Source organism: Vidua macroura, chromosome 8 (genome assembly GCF_024509145.1).
Source record: "Vidua macroura isolate BioBank_ID:100142 chromosome 8, ASM2450914v1, whole genome shotgun sequence".
Taxonomy (NCBI): domain Eukaryota; kingdom Metazoa; phylum Chordata; class Aves; order Passeriformes; family Viduidae; genus Vidua; species Vidua macroura.
The window spans coordinates 8,253,260-8,281,174 of record NC_071578.1 but is presented as its reverse complement, the minus strand read 5'-3'; the positions used below and the strand labels follow the sequence as shown (position 1 = coordinate 8,281,174).

General features: G+C 47.2%; 1 protein-coding gene across 2 annotated transcripts; it reads left to right on the top strand.

Moving 5' to 3' along the window:
* Positions 1-710: 710 nt before the first annotated feature.
* Positions 711-26,324, top strand: VWA2 (von Willebrand factor A domain containing 2). Of its 2 annotated transcripts, none has more exons than XM_053984353.1 (15): positions 711-813; positions 4,359-4,450; positions 4,532-4,590; positions 5,159-5,233; positions 7,176-7,309; positions 8,643-8,752; positions 16,262-16,456; positions 17,232-17,362; positions 18,029-18,161; positions 18,941-18,996; positions 19,836-19,943; positions 20,699-21,277; positions 21,596-22,147; positions 25,167-25,289; positions 25,987-26,324. In XM_053984353.1, exons 2-15 carry the CDS (start codon positions 4,401-4,403, stop codon positions 26,127-26,129), a joined length of 2,448 nt encoding a protein of 815 aa, XP_053840328.1. In that variant the 5' UTR covers positions 711-813; positions 4,359-4,400; the 3' UTR covers positions 26,130-26,324. The 2 variants fall into 2 exon arrangements, with proteins under 2 accessions (XP_053840328.1, XP_053840327.1); XM_053984352.1 differs by having other exon boundaries at positions 20,696-21,277.
* Positions 26,325-27,915: the final 1,591 nt, after the last annotated feature.

The following is a 27,915-nucleotide window of genomic DNA, read 5'->3' as shown; positions in this document are numbered from 1 at the left end:
TTTGAAAGGGAAGTAGTATGAAATTAATAAAAATTACCTAGCACTGCAAAGCAACAAGGCCTTTTTTTATCCTTTTAATTTATGAAGCGCTGTTGGAGGAACTTGAGTATACTTTGCTTACTAGGTTTGACTGAAATTATTTATTATTTAGTGTTCCTAACTCTTCATTCTGTGAGGTAGACACAGGGGTGTATTTTGCCCGTACAATTCAAAAATTATTGATCGCTGTTGAGGTTTTGCGTGGGAAGAGGTGTGCAAGCTCTTCTTTGACTGAAAGCTCAGTTTTGTGCAACTCTAGTACTGGCACAGTATAATAATAACAGCATAATAACAAAACATAATTTTTAAAACAGGCCCCTTACATCATTCCTCCGGGTGTAGAAGGTGTGAATATGGTACTTCTGCTCACAGGTCAGGAATAGTTTTCTGTGCATTAGGAAAAACATTCTCAAAAAAATTAGACTCCTACATGAAGCTCCTTTGGGGCTGCTGTGAGGCAGAGTGCCTGTGTGGCTGCCAGGCCTGCTGGCTGTGCTCCAGGGCTGCTGACAGTTTTGGCTGAACGGAGCCTATTGGAGGAGTGGATACGCCAGTGTTCCTCCTAAGTGTAACCTACAGCAGTGTGGGTGTTCCTGGGGTTGTTTCCCCACCCCCCAGTTGGTAGTTACAGGTTCGGGCTGTGGTGGATGTGGAGGAGAGGCTGTCACAGCTGAACACGGTGTAAATCAGCCGAGCGCGGTGTAAATCCAAGTGTGAGAAGGCTGCTCATAACCCCCGCAGGTGCACCGGGGCCGCGCAGTCTGCCGAGAAAAGGTAAACTGCGACTCGGAGAGCTTTTTCCCCACCCTTTTAAACGGAGAACATCCTCGACCTCCGGCCGGGCGGGGCTCAGAGGTGCTGGGCGCTCGCTCAGCGGAGCCGGGTGTGCAGCGCGGTTCGAGGGCAGCCCCCGCCCGGCTCCTCCCCCGGCTGCTCCGGGCCGCTGCCTCCCCAGCCCGGCGCGGAGCAGGACGGGGGCGATGGGGCCCGGGAGAGCCTTCCCGGGCAGGGCTGGGGCTGGCTCCCAGCGGTCCCGCGGGGACACCTTGCTGTCCCATGGGCGGGGGTGCGCGGGGCAGCGGGGATGCGGCAGCTGGCTCCGAGCCCCTGTGCAGCCCGGGACAGGGAGGAGGGACAGGAGGCACCCAAAAGGCTGGTTCCGCAGCCCAGGTCCTGTCCCGGCTCTGGAGGAGCCCCGGCCGCTGTGCCTCCGGTCCCCCCGCAGGGAATGCCGAGCTCAGTGCGGGCATTGCCACAGCTTGGCAGGAACACGGCGTGAATCTCTTCAATACATGGTGCTATGCTGCGTTAGTAATATAAAAATCACCACCCGCGAAACCAGACTCAGCCCGTGCTCTGCTGCTTTAATTACTTTGTTTCTTGCACTTTTTGGGTGCGGCCAGGGGAAAGTCCTGAGCCTGCCAGGGCTGGCTTTCCAACAGGTTGTGTCTCTTGTCTTCAATAGACATCTTTCTGCAAAAGACACAATGACAACTTGATCACAACTTAATATTCAAGGAAAGACTGATGCCTCTAATGTGTCTGGATACTTCATGAAAGAAATTAGAGTAGCCTTTTTGATTATTTTGCTTAGTAAAGACGAGGTATCACTGTGAGATAAATCATCCAAGCAATCAGATTTCCCCACTTTATTTAGCAAGGGCTGTGCTGGACAGGCAGTGTGTGTTCTGACCCACTTCTCATCTGGGTGTTGGGGTGTCAACCATGTCATCTTCAGTGTGTGCTCTAGCCACAGGCAAAGTCAGTAGCGTAAGCACTTCTGTCAGAATGCACAGTACGTTTAGCAAAAGCTCTCAGGTCAGAAAAGTGCCTTTTATTCTGTAATTCATGGGTCATACAGGATCTGATTTGCAGCACGTTGATTTTGACAGTAACTTGTGAGCAGTGCTGCAAGATCAAGGTCTCTTCATGGACAGGAGTCTTTGCTGTATGGGGGAAGAGCCTCTCAAAACTCCTTCGCTGCAGAACTGGGCGAGGGAGAACAAATAAACTGATTTTGCAGAGCATCTTCTGGAAATTTAATCCTGTTTATCCCTTGGAGAGAACATTGTCAAAGCTTTTAGACTGAAATTTGTGATGTTTGTTTTAAGGAGAAGTTAAAAGCTTCCCCTGTTGTCTTCCTCCTCACCCTTCAGTTTCAGATCCCACTGTGAGCTGCCCCCAAGCAGCTGTGGCTGAGCAGAGGGGATGTGTGGGGCTCCTAAGAGAAGTTGCTTACTGCCTCCAAACCTTGGCAAGAAGAAAAAGGTAAAATTTATTTATGGAAAATAAGCTGAGAGAGACTGAGAAAGGAGATGGGGAGATTGGTTCCCTCTCTACATCTGAACATCAGATGAGCACGTAGCAGTGAGCCCCCCTCAGCAAGCTGGGGCCATTCCTCAGCAGTGCCAGGAGATTGCTTGGCTAGTTAAGAATATGTTTTAATGAATATGGAGTGTAATCTTTCCTGCTTTCTCCCCGATTAAAATGAGTGATACTTTGCAATGTTGAAAGACATGTTGGGAAGGTACTTGTCAGGAGGAGCTTTTCTCCCCTTTACCTCTCCTTCCCATCTCTGGTGTCACTGCCCCAAACACAGTACACATGGTTACAACTCTTACTCAGAAAGAGTAAGTTGCCATCATATTCATGTGTCCAAGTGAGAATCTGAGTACAAAAATAGGAGTTTTGGCTTAGTGTGGTTTAAAAAAATATATATTTTGGACTCATTATTGAGGTAGATGTTATTAAAATTCCCTATCTTAATGGCTGAGACGATAAAACGAAAATGTCCTTCACTCACCACCCCACCCCCCAGCAAAGCTGCTAAGGTTGCTGCTGCTAATCCTGGGCTAATGCTGATGAGCAGCAGGTGATGATGAAGCTTTCTTTCAATTCCTGTTGCTGAGAGTCTGGCTGGGCCTAAAAGGCAAAGAATTCATCCTGCAAATTAGTTGATTTAAACCCAAGATAAAATCAAGTTGGCGAACCATCTTGTTCTGTCAGTGTTTTGTATGAAAACAATGTGAAATCCCACAGCACCTGTCACACGTGACTGCAAGCAGAGGCCTGTCCAGCTCTGGGTGATGTCCTGGAAATAGCTCCTAGGAAGAATGTCCTTGAGGCATGGCAGAAGAATGACCTTTCCTCTGTGGAATTTGCAGGGCTTGAAGCTCCTGGGGGACACACAGTGGGGCTTCCCCAATGGAGTCATGTTTTGTGTTGGTCTCCCTTTACTTAGCTAAGCCTGGGATCTGCCCATTTGGTGGGGGCAGTCTGGTGGGGGTGTTGGGAGCATGTGCTGAAGGGTGATGCTTGATGCACCTGGCACTGCAAGACAGGGTTATTGTGTCTGTAATCCCTGGTGGGGTGATGCCAGACGGGATTTCTTAATCCTCTCTTCATTTTGTACCTGTGCAGGTAACTGAGCATGGCCTGCTTTAGGTATCTTGCCTTGTCTGATGTGAGGGATATATCATTTGCTGCAGAGACAAGCCTTTCCTGAGAAAAATCCACCCATTTCTGGAAAAACAACTAATAGAGCTGGTTATCAAGAAACACGCTTACTTGTCTTTAACTACATAAAGAAAATCTGCTTGTGCAATGACAGGGGCAGAGACTCATCAGGAATCTGGTCTAGTGAGTGCTTTTAATCTGGAGAAAAAATAAATATACATGTTTGAAATAGAAAGCCAAGAGCTCTACCAGATATATTTGGTCTAAATCTGGGCATGCTTGAAAGGGTCACTGAACTCTACCTATGATGTGATGGCAGCCTTGCTGATTTCAAAGGAAAAATGAGCAGAAAATTGAGTTTGCTGGACAGTTATGCATAAAAACATCTTCCCAGAAAGCCAGTCCTTGTAAAACATGAGGCATGAAAGAGCCTGGGGTTGAGTGTTGTTGGAGCCCCGCGATGGGGATGGGCAGCAGCGCTGCTCGAGGCGGGGCCCGAGGGACGGGTCCCCTGCGCTGGGCTCCGGAGTGGGGACGTCCCAGCCGGAGCTGATGGGGAGGTCGGGGGGATGCGGCTCGGGCTGTGCTCGGTGAAGCCCGAGCAGCTCTGTTGGGCTCTCCAGCGGCTTCCCCAGGCACGTGGTGCCATGGTGGGACTCAGCTGAGAAAGGGAGGTGCACAGAAGGGAGAGGGAGAGGAGGTCAGGTCTACGCGGGCATGGAGAGGAGGGCAGGCAGGGCTGGCTGTGCCTCCCTCCCTTCCAAGGCTGCTCTCTCCGGATGTGATGGGAAAGGAGAGGAGTATGTTGAGAGATTTCTATTATTCCCTCATTTTTATAGGTTTTCCTCCTATCTGTTCCCCAGCCTTCTCCCCAGGGCAGGAGTTACTTTTGCCTCTCAGACAAAATGTTTCTGAGCTCATCACCTGAGACACCCAGGAAGATGATCAGCTGCAGGTAAAGAATTTGGCTTTAGAAATTGGATTTCAATTCTTCTTCTTTTTTGTTTCTTTTTGGGTTTTTTTTTTTTCCTTCCAGATTTGTCACCATGAACCTCTTGTCATTTGAGTCCATCTGCATTTTCCTGCTTTCCCAAGGTATGTTTAAAGCTGCCATTTTGCATCAGTGTTTTTTGTTTCGGGTGCTTCCCTATCTCCTGTTGGAGTTCTTCCCTCTGAGGGAAGAGCCAAATCAGTGCCTCTCCAGGAGGTTTAGGGATAAACTTCTGAAACATAGTTTCACACAAGAGGGAAGAAAATAATACCTGGAGGAACAGCTTTTCTGAGAATTTGAACGTATGACTGATCTGTATGTAAAGTGTCTAACTGATGTGGGAAAAGCTGATGTTCTATTAAAAGTGCATAAATCTATCCAGTGTTTATGGCTGTAATCTCAGGAGCCTAAGGCTGGCCTAGCTCTCATTCTTGCACTTTGTCCCTGCATGCAGTGAGCAGACAGACTGTCCTTTGTGCTGGAGTCATGTCCTTGTCATTTTTCGTGCTCTCTGTGTCCCTGCCAGAAGGAATTTCCTGACATAGATACACTGCTGTGTCACCAAATTATGTTTTGCAACTGTGAAACCTATACAGCAAACCAGCATTTTTGCTGTTATAGGTTAAATCCTGTGTGTTTTATTCATGGATGATTATCTATTTGATCCCACAGCTTTGCTGGCATTGGGTATGCAACAAATCCATGTTGGCCAGGAGATGATTGGCAAGATCTCAGCTGCTGGCCAGTGTAAGTTTGTTTTATAGAGCATTTTCTATTTCTGAATTTCCTCTTTCTTTGGTTGTTTTGGCATGTTTTATTTTGGCATTTTTAAAGTTTTTTGTTGCTGTAGTTATTTACATTTATTAGCCCCTCTTCAGTCTGTAAAGTCCCCAGCAATGCTCTGGCAGTCACAGCACTGTGGCTGCCTCTACCCCAGCCTGGCTTTCTTCCCCGTTGGTGTTAGTTCTCCTGGGACGTGATCTACTCTGTTTTTCCCAGATTGGCCATTTGCCAACTGGATGGTGTTTCTGTCTGTTCTTCAGAGCCTGCTCCAAGCCATGCTGATTTGAAGAGCTGTGTTTAATTACAGCCTTGATCAGACCTCCCACGTGGGTGGTTTTTTCAGGCTGTGAAGCCAGCACAGTGCGGTGCTGGGAGCAGGAGTGATGGGGCTCTGGCTGGCCAGTACATGTTCACCTGCAGCTCCCGTGTTGTACTTGCAATCAGTTACTGAGAAACTCTGTTGTGAATTCTCTCCCGATTGCCACTTTTTTTCTATTGTCTGTCAAGGGCTAGATTGCATTCATTCCTACGCCAGGCATGCCCTCCAGTTCTATCCTGTAGCACCATGTGTTCAGCTCAGACTTCCCATCCCGAGGATGGGTGTTTGGGTGTTTCTCCCTGCTGCACATCCCCAGGAGTCCCTTGGTGGGCTGCAGACATCCTGCTCACGAGTCCCCGTGGAAGAGCTGCATTGCACCCCTCAACTGCAGAGCTGCCTGAGGAGTGTTTCTCGGTGCTGAGCCCATCTGGGGGCTCTGCAGTTTTCTCTGTGCATGCTTAGGCAGGGATAACAGCCCTCTTGCAGCTCCAGGTTCAGCCCAGCTCCCAGGGCAAGGCTGACAAGCCAGGACAGTGCTGGCAGGGAGGCTGTGCTGCAGCTTGTCCTCCACACAGCACCCCAGGGCAAGGCTGGGTGCCCCGTTAGGAGAGCCAGTGACCCAGAAGGGAATGCCTCACAACTTTCAATCCCTGTAATCTGGTATTTGAAAATCCTATTTATAAATTCAGGTTTTGGCTAGCAGGAATGATCTGGAAAAATAGTGACAATAAAAAGATTGTAATAATGGGGGGTAGAATAATGTCACTGGCTAAAACAGCTCTTAAGGGGTCAGTGTGCTCAATCTCTATTGAACTTCTGGATTCTTTTTCTCTTGAAGTTGATTCTGGAAAATGCTGCAGAGGAGACTTTAAAATTTCCCTTTAAATGCTTTGAAAATGACTCTTCATAGTCTGCAACCTGCCATTTATTTATTTATATCAGTGAAATTGTGAGTTTCCACTGCAGCAAAAGCACCTCAGAAACTTATACTTGGGAGCAGTCATGCTCATGCAGGCAGGGGTGATACAAAGACACATCTCTGAAGAGGAGATAAAAGGCAGATTTTCATGAAAAGTGTTTCTGTCAGTATCTGGGAGCTGTTCAGCGAATTTGTTAAGGAAAATGAAAGCCTATTTTGAAAAATGTGCTGCAGATGAAACACACTGGGCTCTGTGGGACTTGATAGACTTTGCAAATGCCTCCTGGATTTACGTCTGCCTTGGTCAGGGAGAGCCTGCAGGTCCCACTGGGCAGGCTCCCTTTCCCTGCTGCTCAGCCCTTCCTCTGTGTCCTCTCTGAGAGAGCACCTCTCCCTGTGTTTGCTGATACTTCACTGCATTGGCAGCTCCCCTGCTGACACTGAGACCAGGCTGGGGCTCTGAACTCTGAGCTGAGTCTGCCAGACTCAGAGCTGAGCTGGAGCTGCTGCAGGCCAGAGCAGGGGTGCATGAGGGCTTTGGGTTGTGAACACTGGCTGCCCTGGTCCATCCTCTGCAATTTGTCTGCATTTCCAGCTCTTGGCTGCCTGCTTCCAAAGACTGGAGCTAGCAAAGTGCAGTTTCACAGTGTATATATTTTTTCTCCTAGTGATGCAGTGCTCTGCCTCATTAGATGTCCTTTTCCTCCTGGATGGCTCCTACAGCATTGGCAAAGGAAGCTTTGAAAGGTCCAAGCACTTTGCAGGCAAGCTCTGTGATGCCTTGGACATCCATCCAGACAGAGTGAGTGTCAGGAATATCTCCTCTAATTTTCAAATAGCTTGGCAGTGTGTCTAAAGGCCAGTGGTAATGTGCTGAATGAAATTGCAAAATTCAACTTATCAGCTGCCATGGGGGCAGAGTATTTATTCAGAAAGAATAAATACTGCAGTTTGTGAAGCAGTGGGATTGTAGGATGCTTCTTGATTCTTCAGATTTTAAGTAGTTCCTTTTGAGTTTGAGAAAAGACATAATCCTCCAGATTAAAGATGATGATTTGGGGGTTTTTTTTACTGATTTTATTTTGGTTTGGAAGCTCATAGATTAGTTGGATCTTTCTCTTGCTTTTCCTTGGAAAGCTACAGAATTAATCTCTGGGAAGTTAGCCAGCTTTCAGTACAGATGTAAAGGATGTAGTCTGCTTGCTCTGCTTCCCCCAGAAGGAGATGGGTGCTGTGCTGCTCTAGTCTCAGGTCTTGCTCCCTGGAGTCAGCCTTGAGGCAGCTTTGGACCTGAATGACACGTCCTGGGATTTGTGTGAAGGGACTTCAGCCAGACTGGCTGCAGTTCCAGGTGTGCATCAGTCCCACAACACTGCCTCAGACCCTTGGAGCAAGCTGGGACAGTTGCTGGACTTGATTCCATGCCAGAGCCTGTCCAAATAAATGTCAGGTCTTTGGGAAGGTTGTGTCAGCGAATATTTAATATTTGCAGATTTGGTGATGTATTTTATTTTTTAAATACCGTCTTTCCACTAGTTTTTCACTTAATCCTCGCATAGACTGGACTGAAAATTAGTAGTCTTTTCACCTTTGAAATTGTCACATTCCACTATGCTTCTTGTAAGGCTTCAGTGAAGTATTCTGGATGTATTGCCCAGTACAGACCATTTAGTCTATTTGCATTTTCAACTAGAGAAAATGGTTTTAGAGGAACTATTAGAAAAAGTATTGGTTTGTGTTGCCTGCTGTGCTCAGTGCCAGAGGGAGCTACTCTCAGTAATGGAAAGGTTGCCTGCACAGTGTATAAATGGGTTGGTGTAGAAGGTATTATTTATAAACTTACTGCCCCTGAGGCTGTGAGCTGCTCTGAGTGGATAAAGATAGATCCTGAGCTGCCTCTAACTGCAGCAGAGGCTCCTTTTGTTTCCAGATAAATTTTTTTGCCTTGTTTATGATCTGTATAGATAATACTGGAGTTCCTGCTCTATCTCTCAGCTCATTTAGAGTGCCTGTGGCTCAACAGCAAAAACATATTTTGCCGCCATACAATTTAGTCTTCCCAAGTTTTTAAACTGATCAAAAGAGTAAAACTTGCACTTGCACCTTTCATGACCTTTCATAACCTTTTCTTTTAGGTCCGTGTGGGAATGATACAGTTTAGCTCAACTCCCCACCTTGAATTCCCGCTGGATTCTTATCTAACCAAACAAGAAGTGAAAGAGAGAATCAAGAGGACTGTGTTCAGGTCATCTTATTTTACAGCTCTTCTCTTTCTGGGCTATGAATAATCTCTGGACTGAGGGGGTTTTTGAGGTTTAGAAATCTCTGTTTCTGCTGTGCTTACACCAGTGTGGTGTCCCCAGGGAGGGAGGTGAATGAACACTGTGGTCCATGATCCACAATCCATTAAAAATGTGAAACCTGGTCTGTCTTAGTGAAAGTTGATAGGAGACAAAGTTTTCGGTGTCCTATTATAACGTGGTAAATCAAGAGTTTTCCAGGTCTTTCTGCCAATTTGAGCCAAGCAGTGGGATACATCCTCCATGGAAAAGCAAGCATGTTGTTCCCTCATGGCTGAGCTAAGGCAGCACAGTGTGCTGCTTCATTTTTTGGTGGTTACAATTTCCTTTGTCCTGTGAGTCAGTGATGAACTGTTGGTCTGTAGATATCTATGTGTGCTCACTGAATTCAAGAGGATCAGGTTTTCAGATGGAAACCTTTTTTCTTCCTGAATGTTAAGATTTGGATGTCTTCCCATGACCCAAGGAAATGGAGCCAGAAGTCCAAAGAAGAGCTGTCCTTAGAGCCTCTCAAAATCCAAGCTTTCCATCTTGGAGAAATACATTTGGATCTACTAAGGATCTGACAATCACCCCAAAACAGCACTTGTTTTGATGACAGAGGAGGCTTTGGTAAGGCCTCTGGATGTCTGCTCTTTTAGGTCATCTGCTTTAGGACTAAGGGTTAGATCAACATTTCCCATGGATGTCTGCTGCTCTCAGGAGCTTGCACATATTGCAAGCAAATGTGATCAGTTTTGCATTTTTCAAGCAAGATCAGCTGGCTGGATTTTGTTGTATCTCTTTTGATGAGTTTAGCAAATCAAGAAAACTTCTTGTGTACTGTTACAGGAAAAGCTTACAGAAAACAAAGATGCACTCCCCCTCTCTGGTTGTTGTTGAAACTCTGTGAGAACAGAGAAAGTGAAGCAGCATTTGCTGGCTGGCACTGCGTTTCTTTGATGACAACAGAGGGATGCTGACAGATCAAACAGAAATAGTGACGTTTTGCCTGGCTATTTCATCTAGTTTAAATGAAAAGCTGACATTTTGAAGTCGATAAAATAGTTATGGATGGATTCCAGTTGGCTTCTGAAAAAAAAAAAAAATGGGTGTTTGACATCTTGGTTGAGAGGTTCCTTGATGTGCTTCTGATGAGCCTTTCCTGACTTCAGCCCAGAGCTGACAGCACTTGGAAGGAGGCAGCACCAGACTAAAGTGAAGCTTTTGTGATTTATTTGGAGACTGCTGGTCTCTCTCTGTGAATGCTGGCCAAGTAGCTCTGGAATTCATTGGCCAGTTCCAGCCATACTCAGTGGTAATCTCAAGCTAAATTTCATGTGAATTTTTTTCATATCAGTCAGCAGCTGGTTACAGGAGAGAAACCTTCTTAGTGCTGTCCCTGAAGAAAGACAGCAGGTAAAGTGCAGATCTCCTTGTGCTTCAGAAAATCCTTATTGGAGTAATGCCTCAAACACACTTCCACTGTGTCAAACCCCAGTGAAGCTCCAAATGCAAATTAATAAGCAATTTAATTTAATGAGCTCTTTATTAACTTTTTCTAATCCTCAGGGCTCACATGGGCACAGTGTACTGAGTTCATCAAGATTTAGTCACTACACTGGCTATGCACAGTGTATTTTTCCTCATGCAAAGCACTATTCAGTGAAACATCTCAGAGACATCTGGTCAGAAAAAAGGCAAATTTGGACTTGCTATGAACACATGGTCACTGAGTATGCTTGGAAATGATGGGGTGCAGAGGAGGAAGAAGTTCAAAGCAAAGAGGCCTGGCAAGTACAGAATGAAAAAAAGTTTCTGTGAAAATCAGAGGGTAAATGGAAAAACAGTGAACTTGGGCATGATGAAATGCTTTTCTAGAACACGCAAATCAGGAATCAGTGCTAGGGCAAAGGATGGATGTTCAGAAAGGAAATGAGGTGTGTTTGTGTCAATGCAGACAAAGAACATGAATCCTCCAAGGAAGGAGTGACATCTGTGGTTTGATTCCCCTGGGTTGTTCTGGACGGCAATAAAAGTAGCCCTTAAGGGCAATTACAAGAAATTATTTATAGCACAACTCCTTGGACAAATTAGAAGACAGCTGGAAATGTTCACTCTGCTCTAGTGGCTTTATTATCACCAGGTCTGTGGCATGTGTGCCACATGTGAGAAGAAGCTGAGCAGGGCAGGGGCTGAGGAGAAGCACTTGGGGTGTGGATGGAGGAGAAGCTGAGCCTGAGTCAGCAATCTGTGCTGCCAGCCCAGAAAGCCACCCTTGGGCTGGGCTGCAGGAAAGGAGTGAGGAGCAGCAGCTCAGGGGAGGTGATTGTGGCTCTCTAGTCCATTGTTTGAGTCCCCCCTGGAGCACTGCAGCTGTGCCTGGGGGCACAGCATGAGAACGGTGTGGGGCTGTTAGAATGAGTTCAGAGGAGAGCAGCTGAGATCCTCAGAGGCTTGGAGAACCTCTGCTTTGGAGATAGGCTGGGCTGGGCAGAGAATGTGTTTTAGGGAGAGATGTCTCTGCCCAAATGAAGACACAAATGAGACCATATGATAACAACATACAGATTTTATTTAACATGGATTTTATTTACAAGAAATGTGAGGGAGAGAGAAATAGGAAGACATCTCAGAGAAAAAGAGCAGAAGAGAATCTGTTGGAACTAGATGGTCTCTGAGGTCTGTCCCAAACGAAACCATTCTGTGATGCTAGAGGTTTGTAGATGTGTATTTTAACTTGATATTACTGTAATAATAATAATAATAACAACAATAATAACAACAACAATAATAATAATAACAACTTGCTGCTACTACTATTTTATCTTCATCATCATCTTATTATTATCATCCCTATTGTTCTCCTTCTTCTTCCTAGTACTTACTTCTTTTTCTACATCAACTTATTCTTGTCCTTATTCCTTTTCTTATTCCTTCTTATTCTCATTCTTATTCTTTGTTTTCTTTTTCTTGTTTAAATTCTTATTTCTTTTCCTATCCTTTTTCTTATTATTTTTTTCTTATTATCATTCTTATTACTTTTCCTGTTTGTATTATTTTTCTTATTCTAATTCCTTTTTTTCCTTTTTCTTATTCTTAATCCTTTTATTATTCCCATTCTTGTTCTTATTATTTTTTCTTATTGTTATTATTATTCTTACTATTTTTTCTTGTTCTTATTCTTATGGTTAATTATTTTCTTATTTACTACTACTACTTCTTCATCTTCTTAATCTTCTTCATGTTATTATTAGTCCTACTCCTTTTTCTCTCTTTTTTTTTTTTTTCTTTTTTTTTTGTGTTTTGGTGGTGTTTTTTTTTTTCTTTTGTTTTTGTTTTTGTTTTTTTTTTTTTTTTCACTAATGATACTACTTCTAAAACTCAACTTGCATCTGTTTTGGACAAATGGTGTTTGGTGAAGTCATGCAGTGTGCAATGGAGTCCTGGGAGCAACACCTGTCTGTGCCCATTCCTCATGGATAAAATCCTAAAGGATCAGCATGTAATCCTTTCAGGATGAGAGGAAATGTCCTTGGATTCCACCAGGGGAGGTCCCAATGAAATATTCTAAACAATTTTTCTCTGACAGCGTGGTCAGGCATTGGTTGGAAGAAGTTCCTCAGGGAGTTGGTCGAGTCTCTATCTTTGGAAGTGTTCAAACATCATCTGGCTGTGGCACTTGGGGACATGGTTTCAGGGTGATGAAGGTGGTGCCAGGGTGATGGTGGGACTGGATGACTCTCAAGGTCTCTTCCCACCCTGATGAGTCTGTGGTCTTCATCACTGAATCACATGGCACCAAGTGTCCCCCAGGGGTGCCAGTTTGGGGCTGGCCACATGGGTAATATTTGCTCTTGGGGAGGCCAGCTTGGGATGCTCCACAGAGCTGGGGATTGCTCGGGCTGCAGGGCCATGTCCAGGCAAAGGCAGCCGTGTGGCTGCCCCAGGACGCGGGGCAGGCTGCGGGCCAGCTGCCATCTGCGGGGCCCGGGCTAGAGCTGGCAGCCAGCCCTAATCCTCAGGCTGTGGGGCCAGGCAGGAGCAGCGGAACAGCCCCCGCAGTGCCCGGCACAGGCAGGAGGGACGTTTCTTGGATACCTCTTGGCCAATGGACTCTTCCCAATCGGACACTTCTTGGTAGCTGCTGATGTCTCCATGGGGCAGCTCATGCTCACTGTATTCTTCCCAGTCAGAGAGATTCTGGGAGCTACGAACTTGTCCTTGGGAAAGGCCTTGCTCTGTGCCTTCTTCCCAGTCTGAGATTTCTTGGTAGCTACCATCATCATCACCATGGGACAGCTCTTCCCCGATGCATTCATCCCAATCGGAGAACTCGTGGTGGCCTTGGGCTTCTTCTAAGGACAGCTCCTGCTCAATGCCTTGCTGCGTGCCTTCTTCCCAGTCCGAAATTTCTTGGTAGCTACCGACATCCCCATGGGACAGCTCTTCCCCGATGCATTCATCCCAATCAGAGAGCTCATGGTGGCTTTGGGCTTCTTCTAAGGACAGATCCTGGTCCATGCCTCCTTCCCAGTCTGAAATTTCTTGGTAGCTACCAACATCCCCATGGGACAGCTCTTCCCCGATGCATTCATCCCAATCAGAGAGCTCATGGTGGCTTTGGGCTTCTTCTAAGGACAGGTCCTGGTCCATGCCTTCTTCCCAGTCTGAAATTTCTTGGTAGCTACCAACATCCCCATGGGACAGCTCTTCCCCAATGCATTCATCCCAATCGGAGAGCTCATGGTGGCTTTGGGCTTCTTCTAAAGAAAGCTCCTGCTCAATGCTGGCTTCTCGTTGGGACCCTTCCTGGTACCTACCTGCTTCTTCTGGGGACAGTTCTTGCTCAATTCTGGCTTCCCCTTGAGACCCTTCCTTGTAGCTACTGGTTTCTTTTAGGGACACTTCCTGCTCAATGCAGGCTTTCCCTTGGGACAAGTCCTGGTACCTACCAGCTTCATCTAGGGACAGCTCCTTCTCAATGTTGGCTTCCCCTTGGGATCCTTCCTGGGACCTACCAGCTTCAGGCTCAAAGCCTGCTTCCCCTTGGGACTCTTCCTGATGGCTACCAGTTTCTTCTAGGGACAGCTCCTGCCCCGTGCTGGCTTCCCCTGACACTTCCTGGTAGATTCGGGATTCTACTTGGGCCTGCTCTTGTTCACTGTAGTCTTCCCCTTGGGACTCTTCCTGGAACCTACCAGCTTCATCTAGGGACAGCTCCTGCTCAAAGCTGGCTTCCCTTTGGGACCTTTCCTGGTAGATCTTTGATTCTACTTGGGACCCCTCCTCCTCAGTGCAGCCTCCCCCTTGGGACCCTTCCTGGTGGCTACCAGCTTCTGCTAGGGATAGCTCCTGCCCAGTGCTGGCTTCCCCTTGGGAGACATCCTGGTATCTACCAGCTCCTTCTAGGGACAGCTCCTGCTCAGTTGAGGCTTCTCCTTGGGACCCTTCTTGGTGTTTGTTGATTTCTCCTTGGGACAGCTCTTTGTGTTCCTCATCTTTGCACTGAGAATGCTCAGGCTCCTCAGCCGAGGCCTCCTCCTCAGGCTCTTGCTCTGCCAGGAGTGATCCCTTGTCTGCTTCCTCCTGCTCCTCACTGGGGGCTTGGGCTCCCAGTGGGCTGGGCAAGGGACTGGGGAGGCAGCAGGGGCTCTGCGGGGCTGAGATTGGGCTCTCTTCCCTTCTTCCTCCTGCTTCTAGCTCAGCAGCCATGCTTTGCTCCAGGTTCCCCTGTTCCTCTGGCTGCTGGCCAGATCCCTGGATCACAAGCACAGCCTTGTGCACGACCTCACAGCTGATGTGCCTCGCTAAATCCAACAGAGCCTGGCTGCAGGGGGGGCTGTGTGGAGCAGGGACTGGGCTCTCTGTCACTGCCAGTGGCTCCTCCTCCCTGAGGGCAGGAGAACCTGGTGCCTCTTCCACCTCGTCAGGCAGAGGCTCAGGGGGCTCTTCCTCCTCAGCAGCTCCTGCTGGAGCAGCAGCAGCTGCCAGCTCATCCTCCATGGGACTCCCCAGGGCAGAAGAGGTGCTGGGCAGCTCAAGGGCTGCCTCTCCTGCCACCTTGGTGCCCATACTTCTGGGAGAGCCAGGGCCCTCCTGGGCACAAGCCTGGGCATCCTTGTCCTTCTCTGGGTGCAAGGGTTTGTCCCATGTCTTGAAATCGATGCCTTCTGCCCAGAGGGACAGCCCCTGGCTGCTGACACCTCCTTCCTGTCGGGGCAGCTTTTGGCTGCTCCTGTCTTTTTCCCATTGGTGCAGCTCCTGGACATCGTAGCCTTTTCCTTGTGATAGGTCCTTGTCCCTGTTGTCTCCCACTTGGGACAACTCTGGAATTCCCCCGTCTCCTTCCTGTTGGAACGTGTGTGGATGGCCTTGCGCTTCTTCTTCCAAAGGAGACGGTTCCTGGTATGCCGCCCCTTCCCGCTGGGATAGCTCTTGGTATGTCTCATCCTCTTTGTCCGATTGGTACAACTCCTGGACTGTCACACTTTCTTCCCACTGGTACAGCTCTTGCTGTGTGCCATCTCCCCACTGGACTCTCACACTTACCTCCCTCTGATGCAACTCTTGGTGTCTCACCGCTCCCCATGGGGAGACTTCCTGGATCGTCACATCTTCTTGTCGTTCGTAATACTCTTGGACTGTCACTTCTTCCCAAAGGCGAAGCTCTTGGCTGGTAGCACCTCTCCATTGGGAAAGCTCTCGATCCCTGTCATATTCCCAGTCTTTGTCCATGTGGGCAAAAGCCCCCTCCCCCTCAGTCCTACGGGGGCAGGCCTGAGCTGCTGCCCGTGAGGGCCTGGTCGTGCAGCCAGCCGGGCAAGGGCCTGGGCGCTGAGAGTTGGGGTTCACCTTGTCCTCCGCGTCTGACGTCATTGGGCACAGGGATCCCGGGGGCTGCTTCCTCCTGGGCGAGTGGCTCTCACGGGAATGGGCTCCCCAGGGCTCTGTGTCCCTTAGATACCCCCAGCAGGGCAGGGCCGGGCTCTGCCATGTCACAAGGGCCTCTGGGCACCACCGTGTCCCGCATCACCCAGGGCCCTGACACAACACACCTGTGTCACAAAGGGCCACACCCGGCACCCCTCCAACAGCCGAAAATACCACAATTTTCAGATGGAAAAACGGAAGCTGTAGAGACATTTGTCAAAGATGGAAATAAAATTCAAATATCCAAGAGTTCTGGTTACTGCACCAATTGCAGAAACACTCTGCTGTATGTTAGAAGTCTCTTGGAGACCACTTTGAGTTGGAGAGGGGGGACGTAAGGGTGAATAGATGGGACCAGAGGGTAGGAAGATGAGAAGAATGACAGGATTAGACATCTCCATGGATATGTTATGTGGTGACAAGCAGAAATAGGCTACATTTCCCATTACCAGCGGGTAAATTTTGAAACCCAAATGGTAAATTTAGCAGCAGGGGAGGAATTTTGATTTCTTATTTTCTGATTATATCTCCCTGCTTTCTAGAGGTGGAAGCACAGAGACAGGTCAGGCTCTGAAGTACATTCTCCACAAGGGTTTTCCTGGTGGCAGAAACTCAAGTGTCCCTGAAGTCCTGATCATCATTTCGGATGGAAAGTCCCAGGGTAGCACTGCAATGCCTGCAATGCAGGTGAAGGGGAGACACATCACAGTTTTTGCTGTGGGAATCAAGTTTCCAAGGTAGGAAACTCTCCAGAGTGGGAAGTAGACATCCAGCTAGCCAAATGGCCAGTCCTGGTGAGTGAGGGGTCATCTCAGACTAAATACGAGTTTTGGAAAGAGAAAAGGTGTTCTAGTGTTTGCCAGAGCAGCGTTGATATTTTTTTTCTGTAGCTGTGGGTGTATCTTGGAGATAATCCATACCATTTTATCATTGCCAGGGGTGGGGGAAAGGGACTTGCTTCCTTCGGAGAGGAAGGGCATTCCTTCCTTCCAAGGAGGGGAGAAAGTGTGGTGTACAAAACAGTCAGTGTTGAGATGGACTTTCCAAGTAAATTGATTTTGTCTTATATTTTTTGTTATTAATATTTTTATTGCTGCTGTTGTTGCTTGAATTTCTCATTTCGTTTCTGTTCCCAGTAAATTGTTCTTATCTTAATCCACGATTTTTGGCTTTTGTGTTTCCAGCTGGAGGTGAGAGGGGAAGCAAGTGGGTTTCAGTGAGATCACTAAATTGGGGAATACCACACTTAAACCATGACAAAAAAGAATTTGCAGGGTAATACAGGCATGGGGGAAACACTGACTTGGTGGCTGATGTAGAAGGAGCACCAGAGTTGATGAAGGACACTTTTCCACTTAGTAGAGCTATGCTGCTGCCTGAGACTAAACACACCAGGATCTTGGAAACTGAAGAGTGTCATGGTTTTGCATCAACTCTATTGCACAGGGTTGGTTTTGACTCTTAATTCTTTGTGGGGGAGGCTGAGCAGCTGACCTGTGCCTTGCTTGGCAGGTGGGAGGAGCTGCAGGTGCTGGCCAGCGAGCCCCCCGAGCGGCACCTGCTCTTTGCTGGAGATGCTGACGATGCTGCCAACGGCCTGTACAGCACCTTGAGTGACCCTGTCTGCACTGCCACCGCTCCAGGTGACCCTGCTGGCCACACCTCCATGCCCATGCTTTTAGCTTGGACATGGCACTGAGTGAGGAAGATAAGGCAGTGTCAGGAAGCGTACAGGGGAATTAGCAGGTGTTACACTTTGAGGTAATCTGCTTCTGGTGCCCAAACAGGATGGCATGCTCTCCAAATACCTCCAAGCTGCAGAATCCTAAACCTTTCTGCCTCCTGATTCACCTCTGAAAATGGGAATATTGGCTTTTGCTCATGTGACAGGGGATAGAGGGATAAAGGCAGTTGTGTTAAATTTTCTAATGGACTTGGCTGTGTGTTAAGGGGAGGGCACCTGGAGCTTGCAGGAGTTAGAAAGGATAGGACTAGAGTGGTCCAAAGGTAGCATAAAATCAAACATATGAATGATAAAGGCACCAAAGGGGCTGAAAAGCTTTCATTGAACCATGAACTCAGCAGTGTGAGATTTATAGCAAAGCAAAGGAGGCTGAATATTTAGATTCCCAGAAAGTGGAGTAGACTGGTGATCTTTTCAACAGGAAATGTCCCATCTGGTGTCTCACAGAGGCTCCTGGAAGCTCCGCCCAGCCTGTTGTTGTCAGGTAGTTGAAAACAGTTGTCTGCTCTTACAGCCTTTGTATTTTCAGGCAGTTGATGCTAGTTTGCCTTTCACTTTGCTACAGGCTGCAAAGTTGAGTCCCACCCTTGTGAACGCAGGACCCTGGAGACTGTGAAAGAGCTGGCTGGCAACTATGTGTGCTGGAAAGGCTCAAAGCAGCCCAATGCAGTGCAGGCTTCACTGTGCCCTTTCACCAGGTAAACTGGGCACCCACATCTCTAAAAATGAGTGGGGCTGAGAGATAACAAATACAGTAATGAGGCTTTTATCTGATCTTGACTCTTTACTGGGATGAAGATCCCTCAGAAGACTGATGCAAACAGTCTCTAGTCCTAAGAAGAGTCTCTGCTCTGATCATTGGCTGAGAAGCAAGCAAACAAAATAATTTTTTGAGTCTTAAAAATACATCCATAATTTTAAAATGTAAAGGTTGCAGTTGAATGTTGCACTATGACACAAAATAACTCACGCACACACGCTAGATGCAAAAGAGGGAAAAGAGAGCAAAAACAGGGAACCTTATTTCCGACCTCACAATATATAGAATTCCAAAAGTGGCAGTGGATTGGAGGATGAAATTGCCACCTCTCCAACCACACTGGTCAAACCAACAGTCCATCAATTCTCTCCTCCCACAAAGAAGAATGCAAAACAATTATTGTTTACATGAGAGTGCCTGAGAACTCCAGTAGAAATATATAAACATCAGAAGGCATAGAAAACTTTTAGAAGAACTTTAAAACTTTCAAAAGAACAGGGCGACAGTTGAATTAAAAAAAAAGAAGGGTAGATTCAATGAAAGTATGCTTTTCCTTTTGCCACCTCATTTAGAATGGACTGTTTTTAAAAAAATACTTGTTTTGAAAACCTGTGTTTTCAAAGGAAAATTTGTTCCATTGAAAACACAGTAAAGTCCACCTTGAAGGCACCTTGTTAATATTTAAATTAATGACAGGTCTTATTCTTCCTGTTTCAGGTGGAAGCGAGTCTTGATAAAATACCCATCCAGATGCTTCCGAACTGTATGTCCAGGTGGGATTTTGCTCTTTCAAAGCTTTAATTTATGAAGCATGAAAGGTAATAACTAAAGAACAAAAAGACAGGGGTTCGCTTTCACTTCTCAACAATTTTGTTCTGAGTGAGACACTGTGATCGGTAGATATTTAATCCATTTTTTGTTTCTCATGGGTATCTGTGACCAGAGTTCTTTTGGATTAAAATGTCTCCCAGTAATTTCTGCTCTACTTGAGGAGCCAGTGAATTCTCATCTGTTCATGTCCCGGGGGCAGAGTCTTGCACTGCTTCCCAGTGCCTGCAGGGAGTCACTGTTCTCCAGCCAGGGGATCATGCACTGATGCTCCAGTCATACACTTGGAACCATAAGCAGCATCAGGTTAGTGGGGAGCCTGACACATGCTGATCACCAGCCTATTTTTGTGGCTGTTGAAATAGCTGTGGTCCTTCAGTCCTTTTCAGTTCAGGTGACAGCGGCTTCATTTTCTTTATCAGTACAACAGTGCCCAGGCAGCAGGCCAGATCCTGACCCCTTCATTGCTGCTGAAAATCTGTCAGGGCTGCAGGACCTTTAGCAATTCTCTGTTTATACAAATATGGTGTCACTGGCATTGTTCCACATCAAATGAAGGCAGAGTCTGGTTTGCTTTCTTGCCACAGCCTGCTGGAGAGCCATCCCAAATGGAAATTACCCTGGAGATAAGGATACACATGGCCTTGTGTTAGTTCAAACTCTGTAGCAAGAGGGGAAAAGCTGTGACCCTTTTTCCACTAACAGTGATGCTCATGCTGGCAGAGGATGAGGAGGGGCAGGCTTCCTGCTGACAACCTGTCTTTCTCTTCCCTGTCCTGTTCAGACCCTTGTGACTCCCAGCCGTGCCAGAATGGTGGCACGTGTGTCCCAGAGGGACTGGACAGATACCACTGCCTCTGCCTGCTGGGCTATGGAGGAGACGCCCACTGTGGTAGGTGTGAAGCTGTGCTCTGTCTCCTTCCCTCTTGGCTGAGTCCTGCCTTTGGGACACCCACAGTCTTTTCTCCAAAAGGCAGGCTGAGTTTACTCTCATGCCGGTGATGACTGTCAGGCCCAGTGACTGGGTGCTGCTGTTCAGACACCGTGTGCCTATGGAGAGCACCAGTATTGACAGTCTCACCCTGGCATGGCTGCCTTTGTGTAAATGCAGGTGCCATGGGATCAGGAGTACAGAGTCACTGGGAGAAGCGTGGATGTGTCTGTTGGTCCCCTCCCCACACACATGGGTGCAGCAGGAGCTCCTGGTTTTGAGGGTTCAATGTAAAAAAGCCAAAAGCTCCTGATCATTAGAAAACACCTTGTACTTCCTTTCCCCAGAATCAAGGTTCCAGCTTCAAAGAGTCTCAGGGTGTCATAGGTGAGGATGCTTGGACTCTCTCCTTTTTCCAGTATGTGATTGTGTCATTCAGAGTGTTCTGCCCACAGCACTGAGAGAGTGGAGCTGTAATTTCTGATTTGAAGTTTGCCATCCAAAATTTCATGATTTCCCATAGATATTTCCTGTCTTTTAAAGGCTTATATGGCACCCAAGCAAAACAAAGCCTGCTCCTGGCTCATTTGTCCTCTGTGTCATGATATGAATGGCAAAATGTTGGGGTTGCTGGACACAATGTCCCCTCTCCACAAGGCTTCCAGCAGGCTGGGGTTGCCCTGCAAATGGTTAATTGCCTTCTCCCTTTCCAGCAGCAAAGCTGAGCCTCAAGTGCGCTGTGGATCTCCTTTTCCTGATGGACAGCTCAGCAGGGGTCACGCTGGAAGGGTTCCTGCGCTTCAAGGCTTTCCTCAAGAGATTCCTCCAGGCCGTGGTGGGCCAGGACTTGCCAATGAGCGTGGGGGTGGCCCAGTACGATGATGATGTCAAGGTACCCATTGAACTGGGCCAACACAAGGACACACTCAGTCTCATGAAGAGTATTGATGCCTTGAATTTCAGTGGAGGAAGAACCCTGACAGGCAGAGCCCTGCAATACATTGCACAGCATGGTTTTAGGAGTACCCCAGTCTTTGCAAATGTGCAGGATGATCTCCCACGTGTGGTTGTCCTGCTCACTGACTCCAAGTCCCAGGATTCGGTGGCAGAAGCCGCTAAATATGCGAAGGACCAAAATCTGTTCTTGATTGGCATAGGCAGCAGCTTTGTGAGAGCTGAGCTGACCACAGTGACTGGCAATCCACAGCAGACCATTGTCTACTCAGACCCTCAGGACCTCTTCAACAGGATGCCAGAGCTGCAGAGAAAAATCTGCAGTGTGGGCAATCCTGAAGGTAAGACTGTGGTATGGGCATTGTGGGACAAGTTTGCCAAACCATGCAGAGGTGTCCTGAATTCCAGCAGAGAGGAGGGAAGGACAGAAGGACAGTGTCCTTGTTTTTGTTTGTCAGTCACAGATCCAGGGACTAACCTTCCATGAGTAATTTTTTGTGATCTCTACGTATGGGTGTGAAAGAGACATAGATCACCCTTCACAATCGGTGATTAGCAGTGTTGAATTTTGCCCACAATTTCCTCTCACTGCTGTTTTTCTGTCAGAAAGGAGTAGATATATATTCTGAGAAATACCATCTTTGTGCTCCTTTCCACAGGCTGCCAGGCCCAGTCTCTTGATTTGGCATTTGCTGTGGATGCCTCGTCTGGAGTTGGCCTGGAGAACTTTCTGCGTCTGAGGCACTTTGTCAGGAGCAGCTGTTTGCACTTCATCATCAACCGGGATGTCACCCAAATTGCCCTGGTGACCTATGGCAGCAAGGCTCACACTGTGTTTGCTTTGGACACCCACACAAGCAACTCTGCTGTACTCCAGGCCATCGACCAGGTGCCTTTCCTTGGGGACTCAGCCTCTGCTGGCAGTGCCTTGCTGCACATTTACAGTGATGTAATGACTGTGCAGAAGGGAGCAAGACCTGGTGTCAACAAGGTGGTGGTGCTGCTCACCAACGGAGGGGGCATGCAGGATGCAGCTGCCCCAGCTCAGCAGCTGAGGCACAACGGCATCTTGGTGTTCGTGGTTGTCATTGGGGACACAGAGAGGGACCTGCTGCTGAGAGTTGCTGGGTCTCCCAACTACCTGGTCCACATCTCCTCCTATGAAGACCTGCAGTATTACCAAGGCCTGATCATTGAAAGGATCTGTGAAGGTAGGAGAGCCTCCAGTCATCACTCTCTGTCAGTGCCACCAGCTGCTGCTGTTGTAGGTTTTCTGGTGTTTTACTGACTGAACTTGATACTTGATATCTCTTGCATTTGTACTTGATATCTTTTTGCATACTGTACTCGATATCTTTTGTCTTTACGGATGGGGAAACTATGACACAGAGGTCTGATGACTGTCCAATCCTGCAGGAATTAGTAACCAGCTTTCCTAAGATTCAGTCCAGTGGGTGAAAGTGGGCATAGTGTGACTGGCTCTTTCCAGCCCTGCTAGATCTAAGTTCTGCTTTCTCTGATGGAAAAAGAAGTTTGCTCTTTTTCTGACGTTACTTAAATCTGTAGAATTTGCTGTTTGTTACTGAACCCCTTCAGTGTTGCTGGGTTGGTGGCGACTTAATGGGCCCCTTTTTTGTGCTGGTCTCTGCTCTCTTGTCCAACAGGTTTGTGACCAGGTGTTGGTAAAGTGAGTCTGCAACGTCATCACTCCTGTTTGTCCTTAATATCCCACTACTGAAATTATCATGCAGGCTTTTGAGATTTTGTGTTGCACTGTATTTAATCTTTAAATCAGAATCTGTCTGTTTTGAAGCCCTCAGACTGTTAAACTAGGCCTTCAGACAAATTGTCATTTATCTTCTTTGTAGGACCAAATCCTTATCCTCAAAGTGGAAGGGAAGAATTTTCAAATATTTGTGTAAAAACTCATGTTTGGGGGTTGAAAAAAAAAGGTGAAGTTTTTTTCAAAACTTTGAGCCATGAGTGCCAGTCCTCAGCTGGGGAAAAATACGGCTCTAATACTAAACTTGAAACACTTACACGTTGTCTAGAAATCAGCTTTTTAGAAAGGACAGCAACCCTAATTTTCAGACAGTGACAATGAAAGTCCTCCTAGTTAAAATACCATGCCTTGTTTTCTCATTCAAAATAGCCTAAGTTTAACATCTATCCATTTGCTTTTGTTATGTTTTAAGATGTTTATAAGATAAAAAGAAGCGTGTTTGAGCTGCAGCACAATGGTCCTTTTCATCTCTGGGCATGCCTGTGTCTCTTTCAGGCTTAGAAAGAGCTACAGCATCATCTCTTTGGGGTGAGGAGCTGCTCTCCTGGCAGGCTCTGCAGATGGTTTCTACCTGGAGCTTTTCAGTGTGTTTCTGTTGCAGTGCTACTTTCAGCTGTGTTATTACAAAAACAATGTATTGTACCTTGAAATTAGCTAAAACGCCAGGGGTGAAGGGGAAGAGACAGCAAGGTTCAATGAGTCAGGGTAATAACATATCATTTCCTGAGACTGAATTGCTGCTTTCATTTCATGTGCAGGTAAATCACAGTTTGTACAAGGGTGATGTAAAGATAAGCCCTTCACTCAGTCTTCTACTCCCAAATCCAAGGCTTAATAACAGAATCATTGTCTGTGAAAGGACTTTAAAAAATTATGATTCATTATAGAAGTATTTGAGAAACAGACAGACTCTGCCTCTGTATACCTGGAATATGGTATTAGTTCTGAGGCTCATCCAAAAAGAGAACCCAGGATTTAGGAGAAAAGTTCCCAAGCATTAAATATATGTGAATCAGGTTAATGGAAATACAAGTTATTGGGATGATCAAAGTGCAAGAACCTTATTTAAGGTATGATAACAGCAGGCTTGAGTTCAGAGGAATGGTGTGGCAGAATGACTCCCCACAGCAGGGAATCTGTGGATTATGCTGTGGAGCATCCCTGGAGGGATGAGGTGGACGCATGACCTGTAGAGCAGAGCACCATGGAACAGCTCCCTGGGGAACAGCAACCTGGAAGATGAGTGGTGTGTCCAAGAGATCCAGCTTTCATTGCCACTGGCTTTTCCAGCCCAATGAAAGTGGAAGTGTCCATCCCTGGGAATACACTCTCAGGCAGGATCCCAACTTAGAAATCCCATGATGACAAAAATATCTTTGAACCTGGCTTGATTCCCTGTAAAATCAACTGGAGCTAAAGACTGATACGTCTCACGTCTAGGACTGGCAAAAAAAAAAAAAAAAAACCCAAAGAATTTCAGTTATAATTTTGCCAGTGTTAGGTGTAGGTTGAGACTTGATATGCAGAGGGAAAATGAGCACAATGTCTTTTAAGCTGTAGAAAGCTCTCTGGCAGGTAGGGGATATTATTTGTATTTTTTTTTCCTTCCCCTTTTTCTATTTTCTCAGTGATTTTTCTGCCCTGGAGCAAAGAGTAAGGCAAGCAGCTCTACACCACTTAGTTGTTGAGCAGAAGAATTTCACACCCTCACCAACACCGCAGTGGTGTTGCCAGCAGACTGGAAGCAAATTCCTCTGGGATGCTGCTACTTAACCTAATGTATTGGCAGCAAGGCAGCATGGAACACTGCCAGCCCTGCTGACAGCTGGGCTCTGTTGTGTTGAGAGGGTTGGGAAAGCTGTCACGTACTTCATAACAACAGGGCTAATAACTTGGGCTGTGCTTGCAGGCTTCTCTCAACCCCCCTAGAAAAGAAGCCCAGAAATTTTCCCTGTGTTGTTTTCCATTCATGCCATTCTTGCTTCCCAGCTGGCAACTTCTTATTCCTCTCCAGTGGAAATTTTTATCCTCTCTGGGGCAAAGTGAGGTTTGAACTTCAGTGGCATTTGGGATTTTGAACCTGTTAGAGCAGGGCACATGTCTTGCTCTGTGTTGTCCGTGTGTGGTGTGGGGAGTTTGGGGGTGCTCACAGCACTGTAGATGCTCTATTTTGCTTTTCTGTGATATGCAGCCTATCATTCAGTTACTTTTTTAAGCTTTACTAGGACTATTCTCCTCCAGACTGAAACACTTAGGAAAGCCATTCTGTTCTCTAGGTTAAAGTGTCAAGACAGAATTGTGGCTTGTACCCTGTGCCATGTTTAAATATTTCTCCAGTCCCATTAGCCCCTGATGACATTTTTTGCAGCATTCCTGATGGATGTGGGTCTTAGCTAGTAATCATGCAGATGTGCCTGAGCCTGCTCCTCTGCTTGTGTCTGTTGCAGAAGCAAGAAGCCCCGTGAACCTGTGCAAGCCCAACCCCTGCATGAACCAGGGCGTGTGCATCCTTGGGCCAGGGAGCTACCGCTGCGAGTGCCACGGCTGGGAAGGACCCCACTGTGAGACCAGTAAGGATCAGCAGCCCCTCAGTGATCCCACCTCTCCCCGAAGCAGAGAAATGGCTGTAGCTCTTGGACAGCTGTTTGGTGGCCAGGCCTTGGTGCTGATGTGGTCTCTATCTTATGGAAAGTGGTGAGGTTTGGGCTGCTGAGGGGGAGCAAGGGCTTCTCTCAAGAAGCTGTGCATTTTTATACATTCACTAAGTGAGTTGGCTGTGAGGGGGGCCCAAGAAGGTCTAATAATTTTGGTAATCTTCCATTCTGTTCTGTTCCCCTTTTCCCTCTGCCCTGCTAGAAGAAACAATCTTTCCTAGGTTCCCCAGGTGGAAAGATTTTGGCTCTCTCTAAACGGGAGGGAGCTGTTTCTGTTGGAGCAGATGCCCTCGCTATCCCTTTCAATGCTGTCCATGGTGTAAAAGCCTCCCCACCGCCTTCCTTCTCTTCAGCAGGGGAACAATGGCCAGGAGGTGGGAGTCTCTGGCTCCCTAGAGGTGGCCCTGTGCCCATAGCATGAAGTTCTCAATTTAAGTGGGTTTTCCCCTTGCCCAATATTTTGCTTTTTTACCTGAATTCTGACTTCCAGCCTGTGGCCTCTAGTATCTGTCATCTAAAGGAATGATTGTTTGGTTGCTTTGGACTGAGTGTCCAAAGTTATCCCTTGGTCCTCAAGCCCTTATCCCACATCTGTGCTTCTCTTCGGCCACAGGAGTTCTCCGGGGTGATTCTCCAAGATCTCCAGCCCTTCCTCCACGTTCCCATGTGCAGTGGAGTCCAAGGGGTTTGCAGCACTTCTCCAGAGCCCTCCAGCACAGCAAAAGGCAAACGGATCAGAGGCATCGACACAGATGAGCCAAGTGCTCCAGTTCTCCATCCAGGAACACTTCCTGCCACTCACAGGCACCATCAGAAACTGCCCTTGGCAGTGATGGAGTCGCTCCAGCACGGAGACTGTGTTGAGGCCATTCCCAATTCCTGCATTGCACAAACTGGGCTTCCCAGCACTCTCTTTCTTTCATAATTGAAGTAAATATTTGTGTTTAAGTATTTCTTTCTGGCATTTTGCATTTCCTCATCCGGGTCTTAAGGTTGTGATTGTTTTGGTTTGTTTTTTTTTTAACATATTTTGAGAGATCTGTGAGTTAGTCTAAAAATATGCAGAAGTCTGAGAAACTCTGGAGCTCTTGCTGAAGGGGTATAACACAGATGATGCACTTGCAGCCAGGTCTTGGAGTGAATGGCTCATTACATGCAGGAAGACAGAGGAAGAGGAAGGAGAACTGATTACAAGTCTATTCTGTTTCTGTTTAGGTTGTTCATACTGCTTTCTTCTCTGAATTTACTGGGCTGTGATGGTTCATGTCTCCAAAGACAGTTTGGCTGCATGCCTGCACCTTTTGGAGGATCAGTCTCACCTCATCACTAGATCAATTTTATAAAATTTATATAACAGCTCCCCCAAAGCTCATGGTTCAGTGTTGGGTTGTTGTCTGCTGACTTTCCCATGGTGTCTGTCACCTCAGGAGAGCACAACCAGGTCTGCAGAGAGCCAAGGCAGAGATATTGACTGTGGCTGCCAGTGCTCATGAGAATAGAGTCTATTGTTCCCACAAGAAGAAAAATCCCTTCACCCAGATGTCCTGGCCCCATGTTTGAATAGTAACATTAGATGGACAAAGAGAGACACAAATTGCTCAGCAGGTTTGTTGTCAAAAGAAGAATGGTCTGAAAGCACTTTCAGGGATGAAAGCTGGTGCTGAGACAGGAGAAGCACTGTCGTGCCTTGTGGGAGAAATCAGGCTGGGAGAAAGAGGAAATTCTGCTTTCTTTTCACTGTCACTTTGGTAGATTGTCTGTGTCCTAAGGCACAGCAGAATAGAGGCTTGTTGAAGGGCTGACATTTGGGATAAAAGGGAAATGAATCTATTAATGTTTCTTAGGCATGGCTGTAGCTCAGCATTGCCTCTGCTGTTAACCTGTCAGTCTTCTCTTCATGTGGGGAGAATGGGCTTGGCCAGACTCACACCAAACACGTGGTTCATGGTGTAGAAGTGCCTGTGGAGCTGGCTGGATTCCAGACAAACTGCTCTCAAAGTCTCCCTGACCTCCTTGTGCATCCTGTTTGTGTGACGGGTCTGAGGGACCCTCTTCTCACCCTGCTGCCCTGCTGGCTTTGCAGCTCCCTGGGGGTTTCTCTGCCATCGTTTGCCTAACAGCATCATTAGCTCAGTGCTCCCAGGCCTTTGTCCTCTGCGGGATCAGCCTGCCCTCTCAAACAGCAGTGTGCTCACATTGCCTGGGACACAGCTCTGGAGCTGGGACAGGCCTTCCTGGCCTTCTGCAAGTGCTTAAAGCCTTTTCCTTGTGCTGTTTGCAGGACACTGTGTACAGTGCTGCTGCTGAGCACTTTATCTTATGGCTAGTGTGGTGTAATCTGTTTGGGAGTTCTTCATTTTAATGCACAGGTATTAAGTATACCTGTGGGCTGCACAAGGAGCAAGGCAGGCTTGCCTGGGAGCTGGGGAAACCCTGCATTTTTACCATCCTGCTGGCTTTAAGCACCACAGGTACACCAACATCTCTGTGTGATTCAGGAAGCACAGATTGCAAAATCTCATGCTGGAGACAACATTTTAAT